This window comes from Thalassophryne amazonica, chromosome 3 (genome assembly GCF_902500255.1).
Source record: "Thalassophryne amazonica chromosome 3, fThaAma1.1, whole genome shotgun sequence".
Classification (NCBI taxonomy): Eukaryota; Metazoa; Chordata; class Actinopteri; order Batrachoidiformes; family Batrachoididae; genus Thalassophryne; species Thalassophryne amazonica.
Window position 1 is genome coordinate 81143491 of NC_047105.1, and position 14389 is coordinate 81157879.

At 40.1% G+C, this 14389-nt stretch overlaps 1 protein-coding gene across 3 annotated transcripts in view; it reads left to right on the top strand.

The window, feature by feature from the left end:
* Positions 1-4029: 4029 nt before the first annotated feature.
* Positions 4030-14389, top strand: part of LOC117507152 (matrix remodeling-associated protein 8-like) — a 39798-nt gene continuing 29438 nt past the window's right edge. For 2 of the 3 annotated variants that reach the window (XM_034166949.1, XM_034166950.1), the window contains exons 1-6: positions 4030-4250; positions 9909-9935; positions 10032-10337; positions 11364-11465; positions 11592-11725; positions 11814-11993. In XM_034166949.1, the coding sequence (XP_034022840.1) occupies positions 4205-4250; positions 9909-9935; positions 10032-10337; positions 11364-11465; positions 11592-11725; positions 11814-11993 (795 nt within the window). In that variant the 5' untranslated portion in view covers positions 4030-4204. The remainder of the gene's footprint in view (positions 4251-9908; positions 9936-10031; positions 10338-11363; positions 11466-11591; positions 11726-11813; positions 11994-14389) is intronic. The other variant, XM_034166951.1, reaches the window with a different exon arrangement.

The window sequence follows — 14389 nt, forward strand, 5'->3', positions numbered from 1 at the left end:
TTCTTAAAGCCAGATAGTTGCCATTTGAAATGACTTTAGTTTTGTGTCATGTCTGTGATCTGCTTTTTTTCTACAAAATTAAACAACTGAATGAACATCCTCCTGGCCGGTGATTCCATAATTTTTGCCAGGGGTTGTACTAACATGTTACTCGGTGAGATTCTTTCTTTCTTTCTTTCTTTCTTTCTTTCTTTCTTTCTTTCTTTCTTTCTTTCTTTCTTTCTTTCTTTCTTTCTTGCATTATGGTTGTATTATTTTATTTTGGTACTATTTGCCCCCAGTCTGTTGATTGCTTGAGTTTATTTAGTAAAATAAAGTACAAAGTGAAAGTACATATGTAATTGCACATTAAAATACACGGATAGCACAATAAATTGACAAACACTTGTTTTCATTGTGGTCGGGTGATTCTGTGACCCACAGAAAGGTGCATGTAGGATCCAAATAAATATAAAATGATTGATGGGATGGATTTATCATCACAAAATGGACCTACCAGAATATTTTTATCATACAAGCTATCGGCCACTGGAGGTCGCGTATGAGCCTTAAAATTGTTCTCAAGGGTCTTTTTCAGATAAAATTTACTTTTAACCACAAGGGAAGTTTCGCTGTCACAGTAGCTCAAAAGTAAAAAAAAAACAAAAAAAAAAACGTAGGTAACGGGACAAGACAGCTATTGCACTGTTTTAGAACCTTAGACCTCAACAGTTTTTAGAGGAACTCATCCCTTTTATTTTCTGTTACTTACATAATTTTTTAATGTTAATTTACTGTCTTAATGTATTCATAAATTGTTTAGGTTCTTGTTATCATATATATACTGTTATTATTAATGTTATTATCATCATCATCACCATCATTATTATTATTTTTTATTATTACTTCTATTTTGTCATTTGATTTTTAAATGGACCACAATGGAAATAAGTGTTTTCACTTTCTTGTGTCATCCATGTATATTTAACGTAGTTCAATTATATTATGTACTTACATTGAACTTACTAAATAAAATCACACACACACGCTTTTAATATGTAGCTGATTTACTGCCCCCTGCTGCAATGGTGTGTGAGTCCAGAATGTAATTATCACATTGTTCAGTGCTGTTCCTATCAACTATACTCATGCACACATGCAGAGTTTTGTCTTTTCTGCATTCTGCTGCAAGCAGGTGCTTTTAATTTTACACACCCACAAACTAAGACAGTGGCAGAAGACATCAAACGCAGTACACCTTTCAGTCATGGTACCGGCAACATGACACTTAACTAAACTGACTAAACCAATTGAACTACAAAAACACTCTAAATCAATAACACTAACAACACTGTTAAACTAACATGAACCACAATAACAACATTTAAAACCCCAAAACCCAGAACTTCCATGGTGCTCCCCAGGGTGCTGGATGTTGGGTGGAAACATCCATGCACTGTAAGGAGTTATGTGTCTTAACAGCAGTAGTGTCTATCTCCTCCTGTGGACAGCTGGGTATCTAAAGGCAGGTAGGGGATATGTGTTGGTGGCTTGGCTCTTATTCCTATCATTGAGCAGGCTTCTCAGAGGTATTTGGCTGTGGATGGCCTTCTTGGATCTTTATCATGGTTCCATTTGGCTTGTGGGATTCTCAGGTATTTGTAGGTGTCCAGTATTGTAGTCAGTCCAGGCTGTATTCAGGATGGTCTGCCTGCTCTTCAAGTCTCTCTCTCTCTCTCTCTCGCTCTCTCTCTCTCTCTCTCTCTCTCTCTCTCTCTCTCTCTCTCTCTCTCTCTCTATATATATATATATATATATTGCTGTTTTATATATGATATAATTTTCTCTGATATATAGATCATATTGATACTCTCTCTCTCTCTCTCTCTCTCTCTCTCTCTCTCTCTCTCTCTCTCTATCTATATATATATATATATATATATATATACATATATATATATATATATATGCTTTTAGAAAATATCATTCCACAGAGACAGCTCTCACTAAAGTGGTGAATGGTCTTCTGCTTACAATGGATTCGGACACCACTACGGTTCTGTTGCTGTTAGATCTCAGTGCTGTATTTGATACAGTAGATCATCATATTCTACTTGTTAGGCTGGAAACTCACTTTGGGATTACTGGGAGTGCCCTTGCATGGCTGACGTTATACTTGACCAGTCGTTCTCACTGTGTTTTGTACAGTAACACTACCTCTAACCTTAGTGAAATGAAATTTGGGGTTCCACAGGGGTCTGTCTTAGGCCCTCTGCTTTTCTCCCTTTATATAGCACCCCTTGGGCACATATTGCGGCGTTTTGGGATTACCTTTCACTGCTATGCAGATGATACTCAGTTATACATGCCGATAACTGCTGGTAATCTCGTTCATATAAAATCCTTAGAAGATTGCCTTGCAGCAGTGAGAAGTTGGATGTCTAGAAACTTCCTACTTTTAAACTCTGATAAGACTAAAATGATGGTTCTTGGTCCAGTGAGACATCGGCATCAATTTGGCATTTGACCAGTTAACAGTCAGCCTCGGCTAGTGTGTCATACATCACACTGACAAAGTGAGGAACCTTGGGGTCATTTTTGATCCTTCGTTGTCCTTTGGCCTCCACATTAGAAATATTACTAGGACTGCTTTCTTCCACCTGCGAAATATAGCAAAGATTCGTCCCATCCTGTCTATGGCTGATGCTGAGACCCTGATCCATGCATTTATCTTTTCTAGATTGGACTACTGCAATGTTCTATTTTCTGGTTTACCGCAGTCTAGCATTGGGGGTCTCCAATTGGTTCAAAATGCTGCAGCCAGACTTTTGACACGAAGCAGAAAGTTCGACCACATTACACCCATTTTAGCATCCCTTCACTGGCTTCCTGTCCCAGTGAGATCAGATTTTAAGGTTCTGCTACTAACCTATAAAATTATTCATGGACTGGCACCTCCCTACCTAGCTGACCTAATTAAACCTTACGTACCGGCCCGGGCTTTACGTTCTCAGGGTGCAGGAATACTTTGTGTCCCTAAGGTGAATAAGACCTCTGCGGGTCACAGAGCTTTCTCTTATCGTGCCCCTGTTCTGTGGAATGATCTCCCTGCGTCAATAAAACAGTCAGATGGGCCGGCCACTAGCCCTAAACTGGTGCCGGCGATCACCTTAGTATTTCTGTTTTTTTTTTTGTTCTTGTTGTTTAATGCTGGCAAATTATACAGTATTTTTTGTCTTTCTGATGCCTGATTCTGATTTTTCTCTCTGTTTAAGGTGCAGCTCCATCCAGAGATGGGAGTTGTATTTGTGTTGGCGATCCCCCTGTCCTGTGCGCCAATAGCATTTCTTGTATATTCGTCCGTGAATTGTTCTGTGAATTGTTCTGTAATTTATGTTTGTAGCATGGCCCAAGCAGAGGGTCACCCCTTTGAGTCTGGTCTGCTTGAGGTTTCTTCCTCAGAGGGAGTTTTTCCTTACCACTGTTGCTCTGGGGGTTGGTAAGGTTAGACCTTACCTGTGTGAAGCGCTTTGAGGCAACTCTGTTGTGATTTGGCGCTATATAAATGAAAATAAATTGAAAATTAAATTAAACTGAAATATATATTGCTGCTTTATATATAATATAATTTTCTCTGATATATAGATCATATTGATAATCTCTCTCTCTCTCTCTCTCTCTCTCTCTCTCTCTCTCTCTCTCTCTCTCTCTCTCTCTCTCTATATATATATACATATAATTTTTTGTTTGTTATTATATTATTAGTAGTATTATTAGCTGTAGTAGTACTAGTAGCAGTAGTAGCATAATTAGCTTCTTTTTTCCTGCACAAATTCCTCTGAACAGATGAGCTACATAACTGTCATGAGCTGTATCTTCTTTAAATAACTATGTTCATTTTGTTGAAGGAAAATAAAAGTTAGCCTAAATTTTTCTGCTGATGGGTTGTTTAGAAAAGTGAAAGAAAGAAAGAAAAAAGAAAGAAAGAAGGAATGTGTAATAAGGTTGGGTTTGAGGAGGTAGTGGTGTCATGTTTCATTTCCCGGGTGGGTAAAACATTTAGTTGGGTCCAGACAGTTCAGAAGCAGCCGCACAAATGGAACACATCTCCTAACAAGTAAATCCTGCAGTTACTGCGGATGGATAATACACAGGACTTATTGTCTTACATTCAGCGCCAACTGCCAGGTGCACAGCTTTGACAGTCTGTGGGTAAACTGTCATTATGAATAGAGAAGATATCATTTTTCAAGCTCTCCTCTTGATCCACAGTAAGTAAAAACTTTGCTTTGTGTGGCACCATTTTTTTGCAGGTGCACATAACTTTCCTGAACTGTCACAATCTGCAAAACTATAGGTGGTATTTAAGAATTATCAATAGTTTGTAGATACAGACAGTTATTTTGAAGTTGAATTTGCCATATAGAATTTGCTCTTTTTGTTTTAAAGGGGCTATATGTTTGATATTCCTTAAGAAGCTGAAAATCAAAATCACAATTTGTGTACCATTCACAGTTACCTGTGAAAGGTAATCAAAACAAACTGTTTGTTTTGACAATCAACAAACAAACAAAAATCTACCTTTTTCAGCCAATGTTCTACATGCAACTTTGAACTGGGTCTGGAACTATAGGTGATCCTCCAACCTACTGGTAACTCTTTTCTGGGGCTGTTGGAAGGACAGGCAGCAAACCTTTACAGAACTTAACATTAGAAAAGATCTGTTTTTGTGGGAGTATCTCTGTTGTTGATTTCCATTAGAGGACAGCTGGAATGCTGTTTAGATTCTCATCTCTGTAAAGAAGCTTATGAAGAGACCAAAGAGTCTTTTCTCTGGAGAGTCAGGCCTGGTGTGGTGCTGAGGGTTCATCCACTGCAAGACAGTGCACTGCAAGTGTACAGGTCCAAACATGAGACAACTCATGCAGGTGGGTACCTGGAACATCTTTATTCTCAGCAAAGATGACTGTCTTCCACTGCGATTGAGGGACTTTGGAAACAATACTCACTGAGGTCTGCAGACCTGGAAGAAGCCAGATTTCAGTTGGTGAACACACCTACTTTTGGTTTGGTTGCTCCAATGGTCAGTGTTCCAAGGGTATGGCAGTTGATGTGATGCTCCTTTTGATAGTGGTAGATGTCAGGTCAGGTCATGTCTGGGAACATGTGTTGGTGCATTGTGGTGTTGTGCCACATCCACAACACAATAGAACTGTACTGGGTGCTGGATGACAACCACCCAAGCAGACAGCAGGTCCATCCCAAAGTTCCTGCTTCTGCATTCCTTCGGTGTCTCATCTATTGTCACGATGTGTACTCAACCTGTGGTTGGTGATGTCTCAGTGAAGGAGACTTTTTACTCACCACTTCACACTATGATTGATGACTGCCCCAGAGGTGACACTTTTTTGGCTTTTGGTAATTTCAGTGTAACCACAGGTACTGACTGTCAGAGCTCTGTTATGAGGTCTGTATCAGTCTATATGGATCTGGTAACCCTGGTGAAAATAGCTCAGTGTTCCTTGAATTTACAAACAATCAATCAATCAATCAATCAATTTTTTTTATATAGCGCCAAATCACAACAAACAGTTGCCCCAAGGCGCTTTATATTGTAAGGCAAGGCCATACAATAATTATGTAAAACCCCAACGGTCAAAACGACCCCCTGTGAGCAAGCACTTGGCTACAGTGGGAAGGAAAAACTCCCTTTTAACAGGAAGAAACCTCCAGCAGAACCAGGCTCAGGGAGGGGCAGTCTTCTGCTGGGACTGGTTGGGGCTGAGGGAGAGAACCAGGAAAAAGACATGCTGTGGAGGGGAGCAGAGATCGATCACTAATGATTAAATGCAGAGTGGTGCATACAGAGCAAAAAGAGAAAGAAACAGTGCATCATGGGAACCCCCCAGCAGTCTACGTCTATAGCAGCATAACTAAGGGATGGTTCAGGGTCACCTGATCCAGCCCTAACTATAAGCTTTAGCAAAAAGGAAAGTTTTAAGCCTAATCTTAAAAGTAGAGAGGGTGTCTGTCTCCCTGATCTGAATTGGGAGCTGGTTCCACAGGAGAGGAGCCTGAAAGCTGAAGGCTCTGCCTCCCATTCTACTCTTACAAACCCTAGGAACTACAAGTAAGCCTGCAGTCTGAGAGCGAAGCGCTCTATTGGGGTGATATGGTACTACGAGGTCCCTAAGATAAGATGGGACCTGATTATTCAAAACCTTATAAGTAAGAAGAAGAATTTTAAATTCTATTCTAGAATTAACAGGAAGCCAATGAAGAGAGGCCAATATGGGTGAGATATGCTCTCTCCTTCTAGTCCCCGTCAGTACTCTAGCTGCAGCATTTTGAATTAACTGAAGGCTTTTTAGGGAACTTTTAGGACAACCTGATAATAATGAATTACAATAGTCCAGCCTAGAGGAAATAAATGCATTAATTAGTTTTTCAGCATCACTCTGAGACAAGACCTTTCTGATTTTAGAGATATTGCGTAAATGCAAAAAAGCAGTCCTACATATTTGTTTAATATGCGCTTTGAATGACATATCCTGATCAAAAATGACTCCAAGATTTCTCACAGTATTACTAGTGGTCAGGGTAATGCCATCCAGAGTAAGGATCTGGTTAGACACCATGTTTCTAAAATTGGTCCTAGCACAGAACCTTGAGGAACTCCATAATTAACTTTAGTCTGTGAAGAAGATTCCCCATTTACATGAACAAATTGTAATCTATTAGACAAATATGATTCAAACCACCGCAGCGCAGTGCCTTTAATACCTATGGCATGCTCTAATCTCTGTAATAAAATTTTATGGTCAACAGTATCAAAAGCAGCACTGAGGTCTAACAGAACAAGCACAGAGATGAGTCCACTGTCCGAGGCCATAAGAAGATCATTTGTAACCTTCACTAATGCTGTTTCTGTACTATGATGAATTCTAAAACCTGACTGAAACTCTTCAAATAGACCATTCCTCTGCAGATGATCAGTTAGCTGTTTTACAACTACCCTTTCAAGAATTTTTGAGAGAAAAGGAAGGTTGGAGATTGGCCTATAATTAGCTAAGATAGCTGGGTCAAGTGATGGCTTTTTAAGTAATGGATAATTACTGCCACCTTAAAAGCCTGTGGTACATAGCCAACTAACAAAGATAGATTGATCATATTTAAGATCAAAGCATTAAATAATGGTAGGGCTTCCTTGAGCAGCCTGGTAGGAATGGGGTCTAATAAACATGTTGATGGTTTGGATGAAGTAACTAATGAAAATAACTCAGACAGAACAATCGGAGAGAAAGAGTCTAACCAAATACCGGCATCACTGAAAGCAGCCAAAGATAACGATACGTCTTTGGGATGGTTATGAGTAATTTTTTCTCTAATAGTTAAAATTTTGTTAGCAAAGAAAGTCATGAAGTCATTACTAGTTAAAGTTAATGGAATACTCAGCTCAATAGAGCTCTGACTCTTTGTCAGCCTGGCTACAGTGCTGAAAAGAAACCTGGGGTTGTTCTTATTTTCTTCAATTAGTGATGAGTAGAAAGATGTCCTAGCTTTACGGAGGGCTTTTTTATAGAGCAACAGACTCTTTTTCCAGGCTAAGTGAAGATCTTCTAAATTAGTGAGACGCCATTTCCTCTCCAACTTACGGGTTATCTGCTTTAAGCTACGAGTTTGTGAGTTATACCACGGAGTCAGGCACTTCTGATTTAAAGCTCTCTTTTTTAGAGGAGCTACAGCATCCAAAGTTGTCTTCAATGAGGATGTAAAACTATTGACGAGATACTCTATCTCACTTACAGAGTTTAGGTAGCTACTCTGCACTGTGTTGGTATATGGCATTAGAGAACATAAAGAAGGAATCATATCCTTAAACCTAGTTACAGCGCTTTCTGAAAGACTTCTAGTGTAATGAAACTTATTCCCCACTGCTGGGTAGTCCATCAGAGTAAATGTAAATGTTATTAAGAAATGATCAGACAGAAGGGAGTTTTCAGGGAATACTGTTAAGTCTTCTATTTCCATACCATAAGTCAGAACAAGATCTAAGATATGATTAAAGTGGTGGGTGGACTCATTTACTTTTTGAGCAAAGCCAATAGAGTCTAATAATAGATTAAATGCAGTGTTGAGGCTGTCATTCTCAGCATCTGCGTGGATGTTAAAATCGCCCACTATAATTATCTTATCTGAGCTAAGCACTAAGTCAGACAAAAGGTCTGAAAATTCACAGAGAAACTCACAGTAACGACCAGGTGGACGATAGATAATAACAAATAAAACTGTTTTTTGGGTTTTCCAATTTGGATGGACAAGACTAAGAGTCAAGCTTTCAAATGAATTAAAGCTCTGTCTGGGTTTTTGATTAATTAATAAGCTGGAATGGAAGATTGCTGCTAATCCTCCGCCCCGGCCCGTGCTACGAGCATTCTGACAGTTAGTGTGACTCGGGGGTGTTGACTCATTTAAACTAACATATTCATCCTGCTGTAACCAGGTTTCTGTAAGGCAGAATAAATCAATATGTTGATCAATTATTATATCATTTACCAACAGGGACTTAGAAGAGAGAGACCTAATGTTTAATAGACCACATTTAACTGTTTTAGTCTGTGGTGCAGTTGAAGGTGCTATATTATTTTTTCTTTTTGAATTTTTATGCTTAAATAGATTTTTGCTGGTTATTGGTAGTCTGGGAGCAGGCACCGTCTCTACGGGGATGGGGTAATGAGGGGATGGCAGGGGGAGAGAAGCTGCAGAGAGGTGTGTAAGACTACAACTCTGCTTCCTGGTCCCAACCCTGGATAGTCACGGTTTGGAGGATTTAAGAAAATTGGCCAGATTTCTAGAAATGAGAGCTGCTCCATCCAAAGTGGGATGGATGCCGTCTCTCCTAACAAGACCAGGTTTTCCCCAGAAGCTTTGCCAATTATCTATGAAGCCCACCTCATTTTTTGGACACCACTCAGACAGCCAGCAATTCAAGGAGAACATGCGGCTAACAACAATTGGGTAATACGTGTTTCTGGATCTTGGTTGCAGCATCCAGAGTGCAACCACTGGACATGGTACTCCAGTAGTGGTGGTGGAACATGTTTTCATTGAGAGATGCCCACTGCATAATTGCAGGCTCTACAGAAGCACCTTGTTTGGAAAATCTGACCACAAACTTGTATCTCTACTCTGAATTCCCACAGACTGGCATCTTCTCAGTTTCTGAGATACTGACACAATAAATGACCCAAAAGCAACGTGGAGGTTCTTCTGCAACAAGACCAGGAAAGCTGCCAGTTATTGCATTAAAGATGCTAATGTTCATGAGTAGGTACGAGGGGTGATTGAGAAGTTTTGAGCCTGAACCAGAAAAAATAGGAAGTGGGTCTCCATCTTTTGCATTTTGAGAAACCAACATTTCTCAAGAATGTGCGGCTCCATCCAGAGGTGGAAGTGGGTGTCTTCTTCTGCAAGCCTCCCGTCCTGGACACCAACATGGGCTCCCAAAAATTTCCTGTATATTTGTATTGTCAACTGTGTTGGTAGCATGGCCCAAGCAGAGGGTCACCCCTTTGAGTCTGGTCTGCTTGAGGTTTCTTCCTCAAATCATCAGAGGGAGTTTTTGCTGACCACTGTTGCCTATGTGCTTGCTCTAGGGGTTGATGAGGTTAGATCTTACTTGTGTGAAGTGCCTTGAGACAGCTTTGTTGTGATTTGGCGCTATATAAATGAAATAAATTGAATTGAAAAATAAACTGAATTAAATGTGTAAAGTTTTGACTCACTGGGTGCAATGTTGTTCATTCACTTTGTTGCACTTTATTGATGTTATTCACAAATCTTTCAAAAGGACTTGCATTGTTTTAACCAACAAATGACTCAAATTAATTCCATTAAAATGATTATACTGTCCGCTGTTTCCTTTTCAGTCCCTGTGATCTGCCTCTTCACTGCAGGTGTGGTATTTAATGAGCGTGCATGCAGTTCTGCTAAGATAAGATGCAGTGTGTGTGTACAGTGTTTAAAGAGTCTCACTCCTCTCTGACCCTCAGTGTCAGGCCAGTCTGACAGCAGCAGCAGTGTGGTGATAGCAGGGTATAATGTGACTGCAACCTCTGGGTCAAACGTGGTTCTGCAGTGTATGAGTGGACGCATGGTGTGGACCAGGGACAGGCTGAGAGACAGACAGAGGGTGGTGCACTGGGACTTGTACCGGACCCGTCCAGAATACTCCATGGAGAGGGTCGTCGACATGTATTCTGCAGGGGATCAGAGAATCTACAACTCGTACAACCAGGGTAGGATTGGCCTCAGCCCAGCTGCCTTCAGGGATGGAAACTTCTCCTTGATCATCAAAGGTAAAACTTCAAACACACTTTCTTTAGGTAGATGACTGGTTGTTCAATATGACTGAGATTTTATAAGTTTGTCTCATTCACTAGTGTGTTTATCCTATGATAATGTTTGTCTCTTTAAACACCTTTACCAATGATTTTGCACATTTTCTGGTCATATTATACACTTTTTCAGCAAGACGATATAGGTCACCAGGTGTCTTGAACACCAGTAATAAAGGTTGTCTACAAAAATGGATCACAGACTCTGAAGTAATACAGCCTTATAAACACCAATGTTTGAGAATTTGGGAAATTAATTGTTTGTGTGCTTACTATTTTAAATAGAAGGGAGCTACTCCTTGCCATGCCCCCTTTCTCCTCTCTACACTTTGGCAGTGTGTCACACATAGAATATAGATACAGTGGCTCAGTGGGTGTGACTTACAGGAGGAGGAGTTCAGATATGGACGTTGTGACATGGCATAGAAGACAAAAATAAGTAATTTCAAGTATAAATTTTGCTTGTGATTAAGTAGTTGCTGTATGCACAGACGTAATTTTAAGAGTTTGAGAATGATTCATATAAAACTACAACAATAATTAATGGCAAAAGGTAGGTATAAATAATTTTACATAATATGATCCTTTTAAGTACAAAGTGCATTAAGGAAAGATTTGTTGCTGCTTCATTAAAGTTAATTTCAATACCACTGAAATTATATTATTATGGAATCACTACCAGCAGTAACAACACCGCATACACTTTATAAAAGACATTCTCCAGTTTCTTAAATGAACAACCTTGAGTGAAAATTGTGACATCAGCACAATAATATATCAGTTCAGTATCTATATACCTACATATTTTATAAACACTACCCAGTTTAGAGCCCGTGGATCCCCATGGGCAACATGCTAGTAATGAATTAAATGGCTACCAGTGGCTGCTTACGACAGGAAATCAATGGAAAAGTAGGATATAACTTATGCTCCTATGACTTTACCTGACAATTATTTGCACCTTGATGTTTCTGCATGGATCAGTAGATGTGACTATGAATGACAGAGGCCTGTACTCATGTAACCTCCACCATCTCTACTGCCACTTGTATGAGACAATCCGAGTACAACTCAACATCACCAAATCACGTATGTATCATGCCTTGGTGCTCGTCATCACACAACAGCACTGTGCTTCTTTCTGCTACCAAGATCTTCAAGGCAGAGCAACTTTGAAATCACAATGGCTGATGTTTGTGTATGTTTGCCTCAAAGGTCGTAAAGAGCAGCGCTTCTGGGATGGGCAGAAGGCAGTGTATGTGGTTCTGCTTGGTAGCACCGTCGTACTGCCGTGTATCAATCGGCGGAATGTGTGGACAGACTGGACCACTGAGGAGGAGGACCAGCAGGTGTGTGTAGAATGTAACAGTAACTGAAAAGCAATCTGAGTCTTGATTTAGCTGAATGGGTAATGGAACACCTTTTCTGCCTTCACAGGTGGTCCACTGGGACCGTCAGGCTCCAGGAGTCCACCATGATCGTGCTGATCGGCTGGTGGACCTGTATGCCTCTGGAGAACAGCGCAGCTATGGACCAGTATTCCTCCAGAGGAAGATGAACATCAGCAATCAAGCCTTCTCACAGGGAGACTTTTCACTTACCATATCAGAACTTCAGGTAAGTCTGTGAGTGTAGAGGCTAGTACTTTCGCTCTCTCTCACTCTCTCATCTGCATTGTGGTGTGTTGTGTTTGACGCCTCCCACTTGCTCCCCTCGGGACAAGAAATCACGACCTCCGGCATGGGAGGTGGACGTTCTGTCCAGTCAGCTAAAACCCAGGCGCTGGCCTGAGTGGCCATAGTAACCTTTGGCTGTCGGGAAATTGATGCCTATTGACTACCACATGCACAGCGACTCCTGCTGGCCTCCGTCACATGAGCAATAAGTACAGAGAAAAAGAAAACAGTACCCACCACATTAATGTGATGAATATGAAAAAAATGATAGTTTTAGTAATGTTGTTAAAATATTGTCTTGGGTATATGCTTTGAGATTGAGAGGCACCTGGGAAGAGCTTGTGGAGTCATCAGGTCACTGGTGTTATCTGGTGATATCTTTGCAGGCAAATCAAGTCAAGTCCAAGTCTTTAGGGTCCTGGTGGCTGCCTGTCTTTCTGTATGATTGTGAGACTTGGATACTAACCAGTGACATAAGGCAATGACTGCATGTCTTTAGTATTAGGTGTCTCCGAAGGATCCTTCGGTACCACTGGAATGACTTTGTATCAGTTGAGCCATTACAAAAGGCACCTTGACACTTGCACGAATCCCAGCACACAATCTTGCGTGCCACGGAGTAAACTCTTCATAAACTGTGTGTGAACTGTGCACTGCTGCATATCAGTGCACAAAGAAAATTTTGAAATCCAAATTTCTGGCACAAATAAATTTCATGTCACTTGCGTGAACTAGTTGCGAACGTTGCGCAACCTATTCAAAAACACTGCATGTCAGCGTGTGTCACTGCGTGCAGGGCATCTGAACCTGAAATTAGATTATGAAGACATGTTACATCTATAATAAACATAACTTTACAGATACATTATCTAACTCATAAGAAAGAATGAACATGCAACTGTTTTACCAATCCATTATGACATATATATTATAAATAATTACCTTTGAGACAAGATTCCAAATGTGTTCTCCACCACAAGATGAGCACATGACAACCTGCAGTTGTAGATAATTTGTGATTCTGGGAGCAATGAGAGATGGTTTCATCAGCCAAGTTCTGAGAGCAAATGTGTCATTGGCTATGAAATGATATGGCACAGGCTTTATTTTATATAGCATGGTGTCAAGCGGGGCAAAGCAGGACGCGTTGGCAAGACGAATTGTGCGGCAGTGTGGGGATCAAATTTGTGCAAGTGTCAAGGTTTCTTAAGAGAGACTAAGAGGAGGAGTGTCACTTGCATAGTCAAGGAGTGTCAGCTATGACATTTTGGCCATGTGGCCTGTTTCTGTGAGTGTGATCCAACATGCAGGCACCTGAGTGTTGAGGACCACAGTGGCTGGAGAAGACCAAGGGGACGCCCATATTTCACCTGGCTGTGGCAGATAGATGGTTATTTTAAAGATGTGGAAATGGATGTCTGCCTGGGTGGTTGCGGTAAAGTGTAGCACCAGTGCATGCTCCCAGAGTTGACTTGACTTGTACTGTGTCCTCCAAAAGTATTGGAACACTTGGTATTCCACACATTTTAATAAAAAATCGAAAAACAAACTTATTAGAACTGTGCTTCATCTTCCAGCCAAAACTCATTTAGATTACTCGCATTTTCCACAACTTAATTGGTTACCGGTAGAAAAACGTGTAACTCAGTTTAATTTACGTAATGTTCATCACATTGTTCATGGTAACTGTCCTAAATATTAATTTTTTTTTATTATTTATTTATTTGTTTAAACCGTTTTTATTATTTTTTATTTATTTTGATTTTATCTTGTTGCTAATTGTGTTGTTTAGGGAAGGAGCACAATGTAAATAAGTCATGTGACTTTTTTGTATTATATCCTTGAAATTCCAGGAATTTGTATTAGTCATATGTTTTTGTTTACGACTTGTATGGAATTTCTAAGTAAATCAAATCAAAACAAATCTTCCTTAAACTCAAACTGAAAGCAAATCTCTACAACTTACAACATATAAATGAACTAAAAATATAAAAACCAAGATGATGGGTTGCATAAGTAATGGGCCACTTTTGTATAAGGGGATGGATACATGAACATTTCCAAGACACTGACTATGTCTTGGACTTTATTTACATCAGTTATGTAGAAATATAAACAGTATGGCACTCTGTGGTAAATCTGTGTGGCGTAGACAGTTCTCAAAAACTGAGTGACTGTGCAAGAAGGAGAAGAGTGAGGAAAGCCACCAAGACACCCAGACAACCCAGAAGAAGTTACAGGTTTCTCTGGCTGTGATTAGAGAAATTGTGCATAGTGCATGTTTGGCATTTTGTATCACCAGTTATACAGCTTCATGTGGAAGTGGTACAGAGGAGG